Source organism: Gobius niger (genome assembly GCF_951799975.1).
Source record: "Gobius niger genome assembly, chromosome: 1".
Taxonomy (NCBI): domain Eukaryota; kingdom Metazoa; phylum Chordata; class Actinopteri; order Gobiiformes; family Gobiidae; genus Gobius; species Gobius niger.
Window position 1 is genome coordinate 52,158,286 of NC_136852.1, and position 13,876 is coordinate 52,172,161.

A 13,876-nucleotide genomic window follows, 5' to 3' on the forward strand; every position below is an offset into this window, starting at 1 on the left:
AGGTCAAGTCTATCCCGCTAGAGACAAAGTTACACAAATGTTTAGATCGCTATGCAGTGTCAATTGAAATCTCAATTCATCGGCTTTTAAACATCGTCGAATAAAGGCATACTAGAAATATACAGTATTTACCAACCGTCTGTCAAAGTAAACAGCTGTGATGAAGACATTTGGTTGAGCAGAAAAGGCAAATGAAAAGAAAAGTCAGGGAAAAAGCGCAAGCGATTATTGAACGAGGAGTCGTGACCAACAGACGCAATGGCACATTAACTTTGCCTCTCACTAAACGAGTTCGTCGATGTCTCTTGATGGGGAAAATAAATCAAAGGTGGGAACAGCGACGGCCCGAGATCGGTATTTGGTGAAACAAATTACAACGTCGACAACGTATTTTAACAAGTGAGACGCAACCGGTGTTAAGATAAAGGCAGGAAGACGTCGGACTGAATAGCAGTGTAGTATTTAAATAAATATGTTGAATAACCATAAATATGACTCGCCTACATGACTTATCGTACAACATTGTTATCGCTCGATTTGGTGACTGCAAAATGGGAAAGAACTTAAAACTGTCCGAGAGCTCAGTTTTTAGTCGTGATATTCATTTCACATTTCTTAAAATTTGTGTTGGTTTAGTAACACACTGAAATAAAAATATCGGTAACACTTTGATTGCAGCCCGCGAGTTCCATGTGTAAGTATAGGGAGAAAGTAATTACACATGTTGAGTGTACAAGTTCAAGGTCTAGTGAAAGTGTCCAAAGTGTAACAAAGGTGTACGTGTCTTTTTACTGTCATTTTTAATAGTCAAATAGTATATTTTAGCGCTACAAATGCAGAAAACAATTGATTTGCAATTGACCGTGTTTTGAGGTTTGCAAACATTTCTACAAACAGAAGAAAGAGAATTGGACAAAACAATTTCAGCCAAAACTGTAGCAGAGGATGTTTTAGCCCATACTTTTCCTACTTATTCGAACTTATACAGTAAAAAATGGTTGAGGAATATCATAATTTTCCAGAGAAATTTTGATTTAATGCCAATTTGAATTCAATTTAATGCTTGATGTCATTTAAGGCCTTGATTTTGGCTTTTATTTTATGACAGATATGGAAAAATACCTCAAATGTACAAACAAACATGTGCCTTTGCTGTGAACGGCTCACCTCTCCTAAGACGTGACTAACTTTACCGGGAGTGGGTAGGTCTCCAGCTCGTCGCCATGGAGATGTCGACTAAAGTCAGTAGAATTTGTGATTTAAACAGGTTATAGGTTCTCATCCAAATCCATTCTTTAATGATTACCCACTGCAAAAATAGCATTTTCTGTGTCGAGCTGGTCATTGGCAACAGTATAGTCCAAAATGTTACGCAGTGTGCCTTTAATGACCCGTAATGTGTAACTACACATGAGCGCGGGCCTTAATCTAATGTGAGACACTATGAACACCTTTGTTACACCTTGTACCCCTTTGTTACACATACACTGGCTGGGCTGTAATCTAAAGTGCAGAATATAATATTATTTCCGTCATATTGTGCAGTCCGACCTGTTTAGATAGCTTACAGTACCACAGAGAAGTAGACAAAAAAAAATGCCACGGTAAGCAATCTAAACTGGCAAGTCATATTTATGGTGACTAAACTATTGCGTCCTCTTCTCACAGATCCTCCTTCTCTTATAAACTTATCGTTCTGCTTTCGGTAGGTAGATTTTTAAAGATTTAAAGACAAATAAACTCAAATAGAATCAACGAACAGAGAAAGCCCCTTAGAACAAAAAGCGTACTCCCACTTGCTGCTTGGTATCTCATCTCTTTCCTTAGCAGCGTCTTTTTTCAGTCCAACTTTACGGTGTCGACCAGATGCTGAGCGGGAGTGTTGATCCGAGTGCGGTTTCTCGCTACACTCAGTCCGAAAATGGAAAAAACAAAAAAACAAAACAAAACAATGCTTTTGTTTAGGCCCAGACAAGTCACTCCTTAGCACGCGCGAGCCGCTGAAACCGACCGGGCAGGTTTTGAAATCCCACCAAGTGAAACAAAATGACTAAGATCGTTCAGGAAGGGTCGGCAGAGGTGGAGGCAAAACACATTCACAAGAAGCAGAGCCAACACTTCCCGCTTTTCCCCTTTTTCGACGGCAGAGTCATCTTGCCGTGGCTTTCCAAATAAGATATCGTCCTCCATAGTAATGTTTTCTTGTCCTGTGTGTATGCTTTACCTGTGTTGCCAGCTTTGCCCACCGCGCCCCTCCGTGTTATAGTCTTGTTTCTCGGACTCCTACAGCCTACATAGGCAGAACAATGTGGGTATGAAGACCCCGAAAGCCACAAGAATGGGGAACATTAGGCTGCTGTTGTCCGCCGCGTATGGGTTTGGCGTTCGAGGACCGGACTGGACTCTGGTCTTGGAGCTTGGCGTCACTTTCTTCCGGCCCCCGTCCTCGCCAACCTCTGTTTCCTCCTCCTCTTCCTCCTCTTCCTCCGGCTTCTCCAGGCCCGGGTGAGGCTGAAGTTTTGGTACATCTGTGTCACAATACATAAAAGATGAAATGTTATTCTTTATTTGGCAGACACATAATCGATATATTTTTTTTTTTTAGTGCCTTAGAGCAATGGTTCCCAAACGTTTTTGTCTCCCTTGCCCCTTGGACATTTCATTCATACTTTAGGTATCCCTTATGTTGAGATTGCTTACAATTATTTAGAAAATTACCAACTAAAAATGCTCAAGACCAGGCTAAAATCTTTGTCAAATCCACACATTCTAAAACAAAAGATAATGAACATAACATTCAATTAGTATTAGTATTCATCTGAAATAAATCCCCTATTCGAGATCCGGTATATATTATATACCGGATATATTAGTGAATTTAAGGACTGTGTAAAATGATTATCTGGATTCTTCATCCACCCAACACTCTTGTAAAGGAGCAAAGTCTGACACATAAAAGACTTTGCTCCTTTACAAGGCAGTTTCGAAGTTTAATGTAGATTCAATTTACAACAACTAATTACTATGAGTAACTGGCTATGTTTTAGTTTATTTATTTATTTGAACAGGGACAGTGTACAATATACATTAACCTCAAAGGGAGAGATGCATTGTACCAGGTTATAGCACTTGTGCTAATTTCCACCTGCAGTCCCTGGGCAGACTGATGTCAACAAAGTCATAAAAATACTAATACAGAATAATACATTTCCCCAAAAACAGCATTAAAATCAACACACACTTCATTCATTCCAAAGCATTAAATTGCACACTATTGCACACACACCAATTACAGGACATTATGGGAACAAGTTTGTTTTAAAATAAGCCATTTTTTAGCCTGGTGTGAAAAAGTGTTAAAATTTACACACGTGGTCAGCTCTGTTGGCAACATATTCCACTGTTTGATGGCCACACTGGAGAAAGCGGAGCTGCGGAGTGCGGATTTACACTGGGGGGTCCTACACTCGCCCCGAACAGTCGACCGAGTGGCTCGAGATGAAATTTCTGAGCTCAGTGAAATAAACTTTTTTAATGGAGGAGCTGCTGTACCATTAATTATCTTGAACAACAGACAGAGATTTGAATATATGATTATGTTTTCAAAACTTAATATACTATGTTTTTAAGAATATCTGTAATATATATATATATATAATATATGTGATGATATAATCGAGATTTTTTGTCATGAACTTTAAGAGAGCTTTTGTACAATGATTCCAGGGGCCTTAAGGCTGTTTTACAGGCCTGAGACCAACTCGTCATGCAGTAGCGAAAGTGCGGGATTATCATCGCATTTAGATAAAGATTAGAAGCATCTATGGTCAAAGAGTTTCTAATATATCTAAAATTCGCTATGTTAAATTTCAACGTATTGGTTAATTTTTTTATATGTTTTTTGAAATTTAAATTTGGGTCAAGAATGACTCCTAAATATTTAATTTGGTCAACATTTGAGATTTCTTGACCTTCAATGGTGATTTTTGGTCCAGTCTCACATAGTGAGGATTTACAGCGATTTGTGAAAAACATAGAAACCGTTTTGTCGATATTCAAGGTTAAATGAGAGTTTTTCAACCAAATAGAAATGTTTTTCATTTCCTCGGTTAACTTTTGGGTAACCTCTTTCACAGTTTTCCCATGAATATACACCACAGTGTCATCAGCATACATTATCATTTTGGCATTTATACATACAGATGGAAAATCATTAATATAAAGAGAAAACAGCAAGGGCCCTAATATAGAACCCTGCGGCACACCCATAGTGCATGCTCGTAAGGGAGATGATACATTATTTACCGATACACACTGTTGCCGTGCACTAAGGTAAGATTGAATCCATTTTATTGTACTTGTGCTTATGGAGAAATGTGTTAACTTATCTATCAGTAGTTCATGATTTACTGTATCAAAGGCCTTACGCAAGTCAAGAAAGATCGCCCCTACAAGTCCTCCACTATCCAGACTGGATTTTATTTCCTCTATTAAGTAGCAGCATGCAGTCTCCGTTGAGTATCGTTTTCTGAAACCAAACTGGAGAGGATGTAATGCAGCAGTGTAATCAAGATGTTCCACAAGCTGCGCTGCAACAACTTTTTCGAAGATTTTGGAGATAGTAGGAAGGATGCTTATAGGTCGATAGTTAGAGACCTGGAGCTTGTCTCCTGACTTGTGTATAGGCTTTACCATAGCTGTTTTCAACACTGTAGGAAAGATACTCTCATTTATAGACTGATTTATGACTTTAGTTAGCACTGGGGTTAAAATTTCCTTGTGCTCTTTTAAAAACACAGTATCAATGGCAAAAATATCTTTAGATTTACTATTATTTAAGTGTAATATTTCTTTTAAAACTGCACCTTCATCTACATTTGATAATTTAAGGAATGACTCATCACAATTAAAATTATATACACAATTTGGTTTCAGGAACGTATCTGCCAGATCTTATTATTATTTAAAAAATAATCATTAACATGTATTGCCACCTCTGTATTGTCATTTTGAGTAGTTCCATTTATTTTAAGTTGTACATGGTTACAATTTGTTTTTTCTTTCCCCAGCAATTTATCCATGCTTTTCCAAAGAAGTTTACTATTACCTTTTGCATCTTTAATCAAATTTAGATAAAAGTTTGCCTTGGCTTTTCTAAGCTGCATGGTAACCTTGTTCCTTAGGCTTTTATATACATAATGATCAGTGGTCAATTTTGATTTAAGAAAGGTTTTAAGAGCCAGGTCTCTCTGCTTCATTAGATCCCAAAGGGGGCTACTAAACCATGGCAGTTTCTTTTTGTTAGTTTTGTTTCTCTTTAATTCTGTATATTTGGCAACAGTCTCCTGTAAAGTTACAGTAATATTACTGCATGTATACTCACAGCCTTTACTGTCAACTTTGCACTCCCAATCTATTTCCTTTAAATCATTCATCAATGCTATCTGATTTCTCTTAGGAACATGGAGAATTTTGTTTTGACTATTTGTTTGCTGTTTGTCCCTGTACCTGGATTTATTCATTTTTCTAGCAACTAGAGTGAGGTTGTGATCTGACAAACCTGTTATTAAGTTGTAAGTTTTGGTAACCCTATCTGGTTTATTTGTAAATATTAAATCAATCAAGGTTTGGGAGTTTTTTGTTAGTCTAGTTGGCTTGTTTATCATTTGAGTCATTTGTACTGAGTTTGTGACATCCTTAAGTTTTTTCTTTTTTCTTTTGTCAAGCCAGTTGATATTCAGATCGCCCATTAACAGAGTTTCCTTTCTTTCATATTTTTTATGTGTTTCAGCTAAGCCAGAAAATCACACACATAACTGCTCACTTAAATTAGCGAGTGAGAAACTAATAACTGACTATCATACGAAACTACACTAAAACATGAATTAGCTGTCAAAATAGATCATTTAATGCACCTCTGTCACAGACACGCAACTATTTATCTGCTGCTCCATTACCTAGCAACTCCCCCCACCTGGTCAGCTATAATAGAGAATTAATAACAACCCCTTTGTGTGTCCTGTACCCCTGGTTGGGAAACACTGCCTTAGAGCAACAAGGGAGGTGGGAAGAGTTGGAGTAGCCAAAAATATTTACTCAAGTAAGAGTAGTGTTGAAAAAAAAGAACTGACCCAAATAAGTAAAAAGGTACCGAGTGAAAAAACGAAATACTAATGGAGTACCGAGTAACTAAGCGTAAAAGTCTGATAGTAAAGGTAAAGGTAAGTAAAGGTACACAGGCAACTCAGAACATAAAATTCTGAGGGCCTGATCTTCTGCCTGGTACAACAACAGCATTAGCACCAGCGCGTGCCGTTTTATTCATGTACTGTTACTACTAAGTAAAGAAGTAAAAAGTATGGGGAGACAAAACCCCTACACGAAGTAGAGCTACTGTGGTACACGTATTAACAGAGCCTACACACCTCTGGATTACATACTGGTTACTGCTTTGTGTTGATGGGATTAAACTGCAGCACACAGAGGAAACCCACACAGATACGTGGAGAATACATGCTTCTGCCATTACTATATAGTGGAATAGCAAACAAAGAAACAATGACACACTTACCCTCTAGTGTCCCCTTCATGACATAGAGAGCACAGACTTTTGGGTTGTCGTAATATCCCTATAAAACAGTAAAAAGATTAAATCAATTACGATGAAACACCGGCTGCTCATTTTCCCATTTCGATTCCATTAGGGCAGAGCAATTATCGCAGTCTAATAGAAATTGCAATTTAAGTGGATGCAATTAGCAACTGCTTCAAGAATTAATATCCTTTATTGCAAAAAAACAACCAGTGTCTTTTGTATCAACCTGCAGTTCAGACCAGGGGTTCTCAACTGGTCATCGAGACCCACAATCATAACAGGAGGACGGAATCAACACTTTCCCCACCCATAAAGCACTGGCAGTTATTATGTTGTTGTATTGAATAGAATTTGGTCTGTGTTATCTTTTATCTTTATGCTTTTAACCTTATGTAGAAAATAATGAGTTTAAAATAAAAGAGTAGATTATTATCCCAAATGACACAAATTGGTGAATGTTTTCAAAAGCATCTGCATATGATTCTTTTGGGACTCTTCCTTTGGCAACGTGGTGCATGAAAATGGCTCACGTTATGTAATTTAGTTAATCTTTACCAATGAGTGCGCATCATTGGGCACAAATACGCACGCGCTGTGTACCGTGGGTCCTAACAATCTTGCGATTACCCTACTGAGCTTGTATAACCGCGGGAAATGTATAACCGGCTATTCTTGACATCCCTAAAAGTGATTTAATAACTTTTCAGTAGATAAATATTGAAAGAAATGTTTCCTGGGAAAAGGTCGCAACCCACTGAAAATGGTTGTGTGACCCAAAAGTTGAGAACCACTGGTTGACCTCTCCATAAACACACTTGGAAATGCATACTTTGCAATGCATACTACTTCTATTGAATTAGCATGTCATATTTAAGACCATTCTCAAATGCTCATGCTACTGGATGAGTTTAAAATCTGCACTGACAAAACTAAAAAGCAATACTTCAATCCAAAATGCCCTATTCGTTAACACATTTAATAGCACCATGTTCATACAAGTACAATCTCGCAGTTGTACCAAGAGGATCAAGAGCATGAGGCTAAATATAAAAACATGACCAAAGTCCAATGGTGACAGGGGATATAAAGGCCTCACAGATGTAGCCCTGTTGCTAAGTAATTTGCATGGCCTCCACGCTGGTCATAACTACCTCCTTCAGGCATGCGATTTTATCATGTGAATGTTGGACGTTACTTGTCACTGAAGTAGCAAAATCAGTAAGACATTAATATTTCTGATAAGCTAGTTTGTACAACAGCAGACACAGTATTTCAATGAATAGATTAGTGCTGCAGTCTCAAGTACAATGGGATATTTTACTAAACCATTTAAAAACACAATACTTCTCCCCTTATACTGTACTCTGTTATATATTAAAAAACAGCTAAAAGAAGAAAGATCTTACCTTCACAAACTCCACCTGGAGCTTGCCATTGAACGTGGACACCTCCCCTTTGACACTGAGCTTCCCACGTCGTATAGAAAGGGGAATTATTTCATCGTGAGCCGTGCTGTGGCCCACCCGTTCGAAGATATCCAAGTCTTTCACAACTATGTGGCCATTGAGGCGGACATCAAATACCTGTTAGAGCACAATGATGAAATACACTTCACAAAACAAATAAAAAATGGCACGAAAAGTCAGCTCAGGGGTCTTGAGAATAGCCCTAGAACTTCAGATATTAAGAAAATGTAGTTGTACTATACACCAGCAGAGGGCGTAATGCTGCTTTGATCTACTGCAGTGAAATGGCTGGTAATTCAATGTCAAAAATAGCCACCTGCAAACATGCTAATCTGCACTGGAAAGATGGTTTGAACCACGGACAGGATCAGAGCAAGTTTGGTGAAGGTGTCCAGACTTTAAAAAGGCTGACAAACTTTCATGGATTACCCGGTGTGACGTATATCGGAGCGTGGAATAGGGAGACAAACTAAATGCAGGATTGACACATGCGAATGAAGCAAATGTAGCTGCTGGTACAGTATTGATGGGAGCAACATCCGGGACCTTTTGCTGAGCCACGCCCCTCTTTGGGGGAAACAAGAGTTCAAAATAACATTGGTATGTATTGGAGAACAAGGATCGTTTCTTGTTCTATAAAATATTCCAAACCAGGGATCAGAACCACAGCAAAATGGCTGTTCTTTATATAAGATAGTTTATTGATTGCTATATGTCAGGGCTCATTATTGAGGAAATTGCTCCACATTGTGGTTGTATATTATACCCTTTGTGACATCATTAATCTGTACATATTCAGACTTATTCAGACCTAATTAATGATCCTCTGGGTTTTAAAAAGCACATTAATGTGAGCAATAGCAGCTAGTAGATCAGCTGCTTTATGAACCATTTGCTCTCAAAAGCTACAAAACTACATTGTGGACTGCATGATTTTAACTTAATAACAATGTAAAAGGGACAGACTAAAAGCTCACGCTGTAATTACATTATAAAGCAATCAGTGAAAATCTTACACAAGCAAATGTCACTGATGCCATGATCACAGAGGGTTTAGCTGCTCAGTTTAAAAACATTAACCATCTTCTCTGAGTTATCTGAAGCAACAGATCACTTCCATGGCTTCCTTTTCACATTCGGTAAATAAATATAACATTTTCATATTTAAATTATAATGATTCATTTCAATGGAAACCAAGAGGGGTGGTCACCAACCATTTCAGTCACCAAGATGTTGCTCCCATCTACAGTATGTTTCACTGAGAATACAAACATTGAAACATTGAAACATGAAACAAGGCTAAAAGCTCAAAAAAGTTTAATTTTGCATGATTGCAGGGACCTAAAAATCAGACTGCTGATAAATTGTTAGTTGGTGGAATAAATAACACAGCAAAGTTCAAGTGCTCAATGAACAACAACCACATCCATCAATTAAAAGTAACTAGTACCAATACAGAAGGAATAATCTTCAACCAATCTAACATCTGATGGAAGCAACAGCTTTGGCCATTGAAGAAGAGAATTGGATGATTCTCGAAACATCGGCAACTCTGCATGATATAAGGTCCAGTTGAAGATTATTCCTTCTGTCTTGTTTTACCTGGATGATTGAGGACAATCTGTGTTTGAATTACTAGTGCCAATGCTATCCTGATTTTACAACCAACTATAAAGACAACATTACCTTTTGCTGTGACTGTGCAAAGTAAACCTCTGCAAACTTTAAAACTAGAATGTAGTCTCCTTCATCTCGAATGGGGATATCGTATCCAAACGTGTCCTCGTTGTAACGCTCTGTCTGGTACAAGATCTGGTCTTCAGGACTCGACCGGAGGATCGGCAGACGCACCCCATAATCTGATGCTGGAAAGAAAACGCAGATAAACGTAGAGAAGATTAAATCACTGAAGACTTGCATATCAGTTTTAACATGATATACATTACATAAAACCACCGTAATATTAAACCATAGGCTGCCATTTAGAATTCTGAAAAAACAATGGTCAGCTTCCCATTTATATGTATCCGTTTAACTGGTTTGACGAGTTACTATGTAAAATAATCCACACTCCCCCCCCCCCAGTGGTTACGTTTATACTATCAAAGTTAATTCATTATGCATTAACTTCATTTAATCCTGAAGTCGTGCTGTGCCTCAGTCTGGTGTATCGTTTTTATTCAGCAGTATCAAAAGTGAACAATAAAAACAGCATTTATTAATGAAGTTGTTGCTTTAGTTGCGATTTTAACTTGATTTAACTTCAGCCAAAATGTCAAACTGTAGATTGTATCAACACCTGCTTCCTCTTTGAGCAGAGGAGGCGGAGCTGTGGTCCACTGTGCTGACTCCTCTTTAGTTTGAAGCTACGGGAAGAAGCTAAACCACACCACGCTTTAAAACATCAGCTCAGAGTCAAGGTTTCACTCTCAGATACAAAATACACAAAGCAGCCCAGTTGGGTTAGCCTTGATTGTGTCAATACTTTTCAACAGTAGTAACAACGCTGGTTCACCTCAAACTAGGAGAACAGGAGGAACAAGAACGTAGTTACAATGTCATATCCATCTGCTAAATACATTTCGTCTATAAAGATCAAGCCTTATAATTACGGCTTACAACACAGAAGGATTGCTGTACTTTGATTTTAAGTATACTAATATGGGGCCAAATGGTTGAAACTAATATGGGTCGCAGCTTGTCCAGATAAGTTGAAGATGGCTTCCAAAGCTACCAGAGTTGAGAATAGATAATGATATAAAACAAGCTGGTCATGCCTCCGAATGAACGAAAAAGGTCCAAAACCTGTATTTATCACTTGGTGTGAAGTAATAGCACTGGGTCACCCTCCCACATTACAGACTCAACACTATCCCCGTATACTGCAGTAAAAAATAATCACTTATTTCGCACCATTTAAGAGCAGAAGAGGAGGTCAGGCCGTGTCAATCCCCATAGCAACTTACCTTTGCCAAGCTTTCCTTCTAACGGATCTTTCTTGAAATGGATGCCGTGCACGTCCATATGGGCCTCACCACCGGCGTTCACGGCCCATATCACTCGCTCAGATAGACTCGGGCCGCCTCCGTCCGCCCAGCACTGCTCGGCCAAAAGCGACAGCACTGCAGCGAGTAGCCCAGCGAGCAGTCGAGCCGTGACCCGCTTCATGTCCACACACACACACACACACACACACACACACAACACACACACACACACACCCCAGTCCTGCACGGAGAAAGAGGGCCGTTGGCAAGTTCTTCTATTCCAAAGTAATCAATAAAACTTCCGACATTGATAAATTGTGCGTTTAGTGGCTTGTAACTCATCTATAATTATTTGGTACTCCAGGGATGACTGGGATAATGACTGAAGTATTTACACATATAGACAGCATGTAATGGCAAAGGGACAAGTCGTCTATTACACTGGGAGTCCATTGTAAGTGACACACATTAAGTCCTCAAACTTTACACCTCTAGAACCACCTAATAAAATAATTGACCTAAAGTACCACCAGGCCCAGGTCAAGAGCAAATCAGGGCTAATCCACATTTAAAAGACTTGGAAATACACATAAATTGGACATAAATTGGGTGTGATCGATGTCTAATTAAACCAGAAAACAACAAACATGTCTTTAGCACAAATCTCTAATGAATCACAATATAAAGTTGCACTACTAGTGATACTAACATACCACAGTTCAAATACCACTTTTATAAATAATGCAGTAATATCCGGATTACAAAATGATTTGGGATTACACATGCATTTGGATTATTCTGCAACTGAAGGCATGCTTCCCAGACGACTACACCTTTGCTGGGAATCTGGGTTCATAAAAATTGACATGTGACACTGGCAGAAGTGACACTGAGTGAAAGTTGTCAGAGAAAGAGAAAGCCAGACACTGGAACTTCCAAAATCTCCCACAAAAGTTTTGAAAAATGTCCATCCCAAGACTTTCATATTATTTCTTAACCTATTACAAATAATTTCTTCAAACTACATGTCAATGCAACACATATTTTCATCACCAATCATAAACAATGTGAAAATAGATTTATCCAATGTATTATACTATTCTGGGGTTTTTGTAATACAATGGACGTCTAGAAATTATATACAAACAAGACTAAACATATCAATCTCATGAGGCCAATTTCTTCAATGAAAGTTCTCGTTTTACAAGTAATAATGGCCACATATGGTCACTTAGCAGGGAAAGCTAGCAGGCTTGTCGGTCTTGCAACATGATACCTCCAAGATACATGTCTGGGTGAAAATGAGCAGCATTTTAGGGATAGTGCAATGTTATTCAATATGCTAAATGTACGAAATACAATGTAGTCATGACAAAATATCTACTTCTTATCGACAACGCGTTGCAAGGAAGGGAAGGCGTTAAAGACACGTAATTACTCCAAAATAGCTACAAGGCTAACGTGACACCGGTAGTAGCTTTAGCACAAGAGCTCACAGATTGAAAAGATGCCACTATAACCCCGCACCAGCTTTAGATTAGGTTTGCATTATTGTACTCACACTACTGTAAGATTGCTTGGTGAGATCCAAAAGACAGAGAGGTAATAGACAGTCGATAATTCACCAGTTTTAGCTAACATACCTGTCTAACCAGAAATTCGTCTCGGTTCGGCCAATACTCACCTTTACTCCACAAATATCTTCAGGGATTTCAGACCAGGATTTCTAAATATAGTTGATCCAGGGCAGCAGTGAAGTACGCTTGATGGGAATATGTACAAAATCGTCACAGCGTGGAGCTACCCCCTCTCAGTTTGTGGTGAGCAGGCTGCAGCACTGACTTTTCATTCAATGTGCATCAGATACAACTGTGCGGCTAAAGCTACAGCTACAGCAGAGGAGGAGGCGGAAGAGGGCTACCTAACTTCAGTTTACTCTCGCAGGGGATTGACAGAATCTCCAACCAATCAGGCCTGACAAGACGATTTGATCTTTACGTTACACCTTCATGTTACTGCCTTGAAGAATTAACACTTTTGTTTTGCAGATAATATCACGCAGTCAGTTAAATATGTGTAAGTGGAAGAAATGTTGCTTAGGTTTTGCATGACAGATGTCTTCAAAATGGTATCGCCCATCTAACGCAAATAATGAGCCTTTTTACATCAAGATAACACACGAGCCTTTTTACATCAAGATGATTACGGCACTTAAAGAGCAAATGTTTTATTTCATTTAACAATTTACAAATGAATTATTTACAAACATCCTTTCACCCCTCCGTCTTGCAGCCACGGTGGTACGGTCCCGGGTGATCTTGTCCAATCAGAAAAGTCCAACGCAGCTCGTGGCTCGGAGGTTGAGCATGAGCGAAAGTGAATGGAGATAGTTTCCATGGTAACAGCATTACCTCAGTCTGAAGGAGACAGGTGTTTGGGGGGGGTCTCTTTCATCGAAACACGCGTGTATCATTATATCCCCGTCTGAAATTACACTCAGCCAGCTACAGGGTGTTTTTAAGATCAAGAAGTTCCCACACAGCCTATATGTTGGTCTGCTATTGACCGAGTAGGCCTGGTATGTAAACACATGCGTTTATTTTAATTGACCTGTATGTACCCAAGAAAGTTTCAGTGTCTCTTTTTAAGGGGGGTCCTGGTCGTAGAGGGGACCCTTATACATGTTTTAGTGGAAGGGGCAAAATCCATACATAAGGCCCCGCCAGGGCAGGGATTGAAACCAGGATCTTTTGCCATGAAGTGACATGGTGCAGATTGGCAACCTTGCTACACTACCTGAGCTCACTATCACAATGTATGGAGACAA

At 38.9% G+C, this 13,876-nt stretch overlaps 1 protein-coding gene across 1 annotated transcript; it reads right to left on the minus strand.

Annotated features, from left to right (window-relative positions):
* Nucleotides 1-1,707: 1,707 nt before the first annotated feature.
* On the minus strand, nucleotides 1,708-11,288 carry mlec (malectin). The gene is made up of 5 exons (XM_079576725.1): nucleotides 11,029-11,288; nucleotides 9,749-9,927; nucleotides 8,002-8,178; nucleotides 6,572-6,629; nucleotides 1,708-2,528 (listed from the first exon to the last, which is right to left on the minus strand). The coding sequence occupies exons 1-5, from the start codon at nucleotides 11,228-11,230 to the stop codon at nucleotides 2,284-2,286; spliced, it is 861 nt and encodes a 286-aa protein (XP_079432851.1). The 5' UTR covers nucleotides 11,231-11,288; the 3' UTR covers nucleotides 1,708-2,283.
* Nucleotides 11,289-13,876: the final 2,588 nt, after the last annotated feature.

Excerpts from the sequence above, each read along its gene's own strand:
- mlec (XM_079576725.1), bottom strand. The coding sequence starts at position 11,230 with ATGAAGCGGGTCACGGCTCGACTGCTCGCTGGGCTACTCGCTGCAGTG. Across the intron at positions 8,179-9,748 it reads TTGCACAGTCACAGCAAAAG|GTATTTGATGTCCGCCTCAA; the intron begins GTAATGTTGTCT and ends GTGCTCTAACAG. Across the intron at positions 6,630-8,001 it reads TCCAGGTGGAGTTTGTGAAG|GGATATTACGACAACCCAAA; the intron begins GTAAGATCTTTC and ends ACTGTTTTATAG.